This window comes from Enhydra lutris, unplaced genomic scaffold (genome assembly GCF_002288905.1).
Source record: "Enhydra lutris kenyoni isolate GAN:26980312 unplaced genomic scaffold, ASM228890v2 scaffoldscaffold14, whole genome shotgun sequence".
Classification (NCBI taxonomy): Eukaryota; Metazoa; Chordata; class Mammalia; order Carnivora; family Mustelidae; genus Enhydra; species Enhydra lutris.
The window spans coordinates 22,974,766-22,980,765 of NW_019154098.1; the positions used below are offsets into that span (position 1 = coordinate 22,974,766).

General features: G+C 37.4%; 1 protein-coding gene across 2 annotated transcripts in view; it reads left to right on the top strand.

The window, feature by feature from the left end:
- The window catches only part of LOC111146574 (RAD21 cohesin complex component), a 30,108-nt gene extending 24,330 nt beyond the window's left edge, over window positions 1-5,778 (top strand). Inside the window, exons 12-14 of one of the 2 annotated variants that reach the window (XM_022502176.1) lie at window positions 1,487-1,636; window positions 3,338-3,421; window positions 4,056-5,776. In XM_022502176.1, coding sequence (XP_022357884.1) covers window positions 1,487-1,636; window positions 3,338-3,421; window positions 4,056-4,247 — 426 coding nt within the window. In that variant the 3' untranslated portion in view covers window positions 4,248-5,776. Of the gene's footprint in view, window positions 1-1,486; window positions 1,637-3,337; window positions 3,422-4,055 lie in introns of both variants that reach the window. The other variant, XM_022502177.1, reaches the window with a different exon arrangement.
- The last annotated feature ends 222 nt before the right edge of the window (window positions 5,779-6,000 follow it).

The following is a 6,000-nucleotide window of genomic DNA, read 5'->3' on the forward strand; positions in this document are numbered from 1 at the left end:
GAAATATAACATCATACTAGTTTATGGTGTACAACATAATGATGTGGTATTGTGGGATCATTTCACAACGTGTGTGTGTGTATAACATCTGTCGCTTTACATATTACATTTTTTTTTCTTGTGTTGAGAACTTTCAAGATCTATTCTTAGCAACTTTCAAGTATATGATATAGTATTAACTATAATCACCATACAGTGTATTAGATCCCCGGAATTTAGAAATGGAAGTATCTTTCTAACCCCTAGTAACCACTTCTGCACTCTGCTTTTATGAGTTTTGTTTTTTTAGATTCTGCGTAAGTGGTACCATATATATTTGTCTTCTGTTTCACCTGTACTGCCTTCCAAGTCTATCCATGTCGTCCCACTTGCTTATTATTTTTTACTCTTGCCTTCGCTGTCAAATCCAAAAATCATTACCAATACTTATTTTGAGGAGCTTACCTGTCCTAGTTGTTTTATGGTGTCGGGTCTTACATTTAAGTTTTTAATCCATTTTGGGTTGATGTTCATGTATGGTGTAAAATAGTGGTCCAGTTTTCCCAGAACCATTATTGAAATAAGATTTCCCCATTGCGTGGGTCAATTCCCCAGCTCTCTATTCTGTTGCAGGTTCCTGCAACATGAGACAGTTTTAGGCTACCTTACTGATTAATCAGAATATACTTGTCAAATTGCTTAAAAAAAAAAAAAAAAGTAAAGCAACATCAGGCTACTTCATGCAGACTTTCTACCATGAAGTTCATTTAGGGTCGGAAAACTAAACTACAAAGGAAGTAAGGTCTAGTGTAAGGCTTCCCAATCTTAAATTTCTAGAATAACCTTGGGCTCTTGGTTCAGCCTCCCATCAAGAGGTATAGGCTGAAGATTCTTCTGTAATTTTAAGAACTATTTTTTCTATGCCCTCTGGTGGTAGAATTGTCCAAAAGAGCATCTTTTTGTATGCGCTCAGGAATGGGAGTGGGGACAGGTAAACGAGTAGGTTACTCCAGTATCACAGTCCTGGAAGAACTTGTTTTTTAACATTCTCAGCTGTTTATATTAAGCCTGAGAGGAAGAATTCAAGAAATGGACTCAGAAAAATGGTCTCCTCTTTCCTATTATTTGCTGCCATAAGAGCTCCTAGGCTCTGATTTAGAGCCCAAGCTTAGTTGTGATAGCCTTAGGGCAGTTTCATGCAGTAATGGTTGACAGTACAAGCTATTTAATGTTAAAGCCTTTTTGCATTGTGTTAGTGGTTGGTTCTGTTCTGTGGTTTTTCCTAAAATGCTGCTACAGAAAGTTTGGGTGTTTTTTTCTGTTTGTACTTTTTCTTGTCATTTACAAATTTCTCACATACACTTTATAACCCTTCGGTTTCTTCAAGTATAAGAACAAAACACTTCTGTTAATTAAATTCTTCTGTAAGAACAAGAAGATATAATCAGTTTTTGATTGTGAGAAGGTACGGCAGCATGACCCCAGTATTTCTTCCCTTTGCTTTAAGCCCCAGCAGGTAGAGCAGGTGGAAATGCCCCCTGTAGAGCTGCCCCCTGAGGAGCCTCCAAACATCTGTCAGTTAATTCCGGAGTTAGAACTTCTGCCAGAGAAAGAGAAGGAGAAAGAGAAGGAGAAAGAAGATGATGAAGAGGAGGAGGTAAGGAAACACTGTCAAGGAGACTTGAGGAATAAATGCCATCCCAGGTTTAATGCTGATCTTCAGCCCGTTGTCTTTTACGTTCATAGTGGAGCCAAGTAGTTGATGTTGAACATCACAGTGATGAAAGATGTTCAGACAGAAACAAAATTTAACCAAATTCTTAATGATTTAGATCATTATTAACAACATCAAATTTTATGCTGTGCTGTAACTCATTGGCTTCTTTCTGGGCTTTTGAAGGACATAGGACTGTGCCCCTTCACTGATTTCTTAGTTGACTTCTTGATTGTAGCTGACTTTATTATTTGGTGGCCAATTTTTACTGCTTTTTAGCATCTGCCTCTGGTCTGACATCTCACTGTGTGCCTGGAAATCGGATCACCATTTTCCATTGGTAGGAGGTTTGTTTTCATTAGACTGGGGTGAGATGTGACTTGGCTAAAATAGATTGAGTAAAGGTTTGAATGGCTTTTATTTTTTTAAAATAAAGGCACTTTTGCAATGGATTTCCTTTTCAGGGCCCTTATTTGGCTGTTCAAGGTCTTCCCCCGCCCTCCTTTTTTCAGGATCTTTATTTAAATGTTAAAACATTAAAATATTTTCTAGGAAGCATTGAATCTATTTAAAATTCTTCTAAGACTAAAGGTTGTGGACTGGGTACATATTTTCATTAGTATCCATTTGTATTTGTAATTTATTATGGCAGCCATAGATTTTACAGCCATTTATTACTGGAATACTGTGGGTTTTTTTTTAAAGTCAAAATTTAGCCCCAGAGCTACTCTAGTCTAAGGTATGCCATTATCTCAGACTTAGTGTTGAATCAGTTTTAAAATTGTTAAGCTTTCTATTATGTATGAATCCCTTAACTCCTGGCTCTTTGAAATATGGCATGTAGTTCCAGCACGGTATGGAAACATCTCAGCTCTTGCTCTAGGCCACCTTCAGAGTTTAGAAAGTCATTTAGAAGGCAGGTCTTGTAGGGCACTGGGAGCTGGGCAGCTCAGTAAAATCAAGTATTATGGATTATAGCCCACCCCTTTAAAAGATTTTAGTTATTTGGCAGAGAAAGAGGTGGAGGGAACAACAGAGAGAGAAGGAGAAGACAACAGTCTGCTGAGCAGGGAGCCTGAGTGGGACTCGATCCCAGAACTCTGGGACCATGACCAGGGCCAAAGGCAGATGCTTAACCAGCTGAGTTACCGAGGCACCCCTATACCCCATTTCTCTTAATACTCGTCTGCTAATCTGTGCTTTTCAATGATTGGGATCTGCCAGAATATAAATCATCTAGAAAATCATGCTCCTGGAAAAAATACAGATACATTCAGTGGAAATAAGCAGTGTGCTTAGTGGCATAAGTTGATTTATATCCAACATAATTACCTTAACGGGGGCCAGTCAGTAACCAATAGCTCATCACCCAGCAGTAGTCCAGGGCCCATGTGGTATAGACCACACACATCCTTTATAGAACAGTATAGAATCATATATTCAGCCAAATGTTTGCGTGCCGATACAGAAGACTTTCTTCTGTAATTTAATAAAGACAAGCTTCAGAGTTCGTACTGGGTGCTAAGAGATTTACAGTTTTCTGTTATTCAGAGTACACAATTTAAGTTTTAGGATGTACGGCAATAGTTCATTTTGCAATAGACGGCTTTTGTCAGCTTTTTTATGTGTTGGGAACATTTTCAGGATGAAGATGCTTCCGGAGGTGATCAGGATCAAGAAGAAAGAAGATGGAACAAAAGGACTCAGCAGATGCTTCATGGGCTTCAGGTAGGTGTACCAGTCCTGACTGAGACTTCAGCAAAGACTTAGCATCGCTCCCTTTTAAAAATAGCGACATGCTGAGACCAGAAAGCCTACTTTCCCAGCACTGTGTATTTTAACACATAAATTGGTAGGCCCAGAGTAAGCCTGGAGGGCATCCAGGTGAATGCTTTGCTGTGGTTATGCTGCAAAGGGAAGTTGTGGTGGTGGTTTATAGGACACCTTTGTGTGTCTACATCTTGGTTTTCATTGAACATATTTAATATGTTGAAACATTAAATTTGTCAAGTCATACAGATGAAATATTTTGAGCATCTGATATACCAGGCAAGTTGTTCAGGGTTTCCCAAAATAGAGTGAAAGGATAGTTGGATTTTTAAAATAAGCTGAAATTTTAGAACTGTTTGTGTTCAGTTTTACTGTTACTATCACTTTTGTAGGAATGTTATTCCTTGGATCTTTGATTTTAGATAAGCCATAATATACTTTGCCCCATTACCTTCAGACTGTTCAAAAAGTCCACTCCCAGCAGAATATACAGTGTACTTTTTCTGGTATCCAAAATTGGCACCTTTTTAAAATTACCACTTTACTACTGTGAGATTACTTTGATTTCATTCTTCCTTTGGTTTTATTTCAGCGAGCTCTTGCTAAAACTGGAGCTGAATCCATCAGTTTGCTTGAGTTATGTCGAAACACAAACAGAAAGCAAGCTGCAGCGAAATTCTACAGCTTCTTGGTTCTTAAAAAGCAGCAAGCTATTGAGCTGACGCAGGAAGAACCATACAGTGACATCATTGCAACGCCTGGACCAAGGTTCCACATTATATGAGCAGCTAGAAGCATTATAGCTAGTGTGCATTTCACTAGTGTATACGAATCGCCCCCATGTGTAGGGCACACAAAACCCTTTGAGGAAATTTAGATTTTTGTCTGTACAAAGTCTCTGCCTTCTTCTTCATTTTTTTCCAGTATTTTATCAATTTCATCTTTAAGGGAAACTGCTTATATGGATGTGTTTGTGTTCTGATGGAGAAAACAGGCACACCCAAGGACCCGGAAGATCATTTTAACAGTTGAGAACAGATGTGTGCAATATTGGCGCATGTAAATGTCGAGTAGCAGTTGAAAATCAGGATTTTTATCATAGTTCTCCATCACCGCATTGGAAAGGAAAACATGTCAGGGAAAAAAAGTTTGACAATTAAGTATGAGTCTTTGAGAGAAATAAGTCGTCTTTTCCCACTGGTAACACTGGCAGTCTTGTTAGCAGCTGTTTGGGGGATGGTGCCCAAAACAGACTGTCCTCTTGAGATACTATTTTAAAGTGTAATTCCGTAATGACCAAGAGGGCGTGTGAAACTGTGCTGTCAACTAAACCCCTTCAGCTACAGAATGGTAGGCCTTGGTTTAAAATATTCTTTGGTAAGTCATTCCATTTGAAACTTTTTAATGAACCTGACTATCCTAAAATCTGTTGTTTTGTTTTAGGACGCTCTAAAATGAGCAGTAGACTTTTTAGAGTAGAATATAAAAACGTTTATAACTTTACAGAAGCTCTAAATCAAAGTTTTTAAAAAGATGTTTGGATATATTTGAGTACTCAGATCATGAAAATGGAAATTGCTATGCCAACTGAAAGGACAGACTGATGGGAAGTGAGACACCTGGTTGACTTAACCCTTAAGCAGACAATGCTGTTAATAACTAATGGCTTCTCTGATATTTATTATAAGTTTTAGTACTGATCTTTTCCCAATGCTGCACACTCCTGTGTTTGAAACTTTATTTTAATGGCTTTGCAACAGCAATCCTATATCCAGTTTCCTATAATTTAAGAAAAGCATCCAAATAAAGGCTTTATTATTAACAGACCAGGTAGCACCAGAAATTATGTGACTGTTATGATTATCAGAACATGTCTTAACTTTTTAGGGCAAAATTACTCACACACTGAAAGTTCTAGCTTAAGTGTTGGCACTTTTGTGGGGAAAAAAAAAATCACTTTTGAAACTCAGACTTCAGTGTATACCCAGTAATTTTAAATTATGTGAAATGTTTTAAATTAGTGAACTCGTAATTACTGTTTTGGTGATTCAGTTTCTTGAGAATGGTAAGTGTATAAAATTACTATTGCAGCTTTATTTTCAATATGTGCCTGTAAACCATGGATTTTTCTCCCTTTGTAAAAAGTTATTTGTAGATAATTGAATGTTTGATTATAGAAAGGTCATTAGTTTCTTGTTAACACATTTTGTTAGTCTGGTTTTGTTGCTTATCGGGTTTAATATTGTTCTTGAAAATAGTTGATGCTATGTTATGTATAACTTTTCTAATAAAAGTTGTGGTATAAGCTGTAAATTTTGGACTGTTGAGAAGTTGGTTGATGGTGTTCCCCCAGGAAAATGTTAACGAGGCGTCATCCGTTCTTTGCCATATCTAGAGTAATTGTCCATACAAATAGTAAGTGAATTTTTCAAGAAGTCTTAGGTTAAAAAAAGAAAGACTGGTATATCTTTTAAAGAAGAGCCACGTGATCTGAAACTTTGATAGTATGTTCTAATACACATCATCAAAGGTACAGA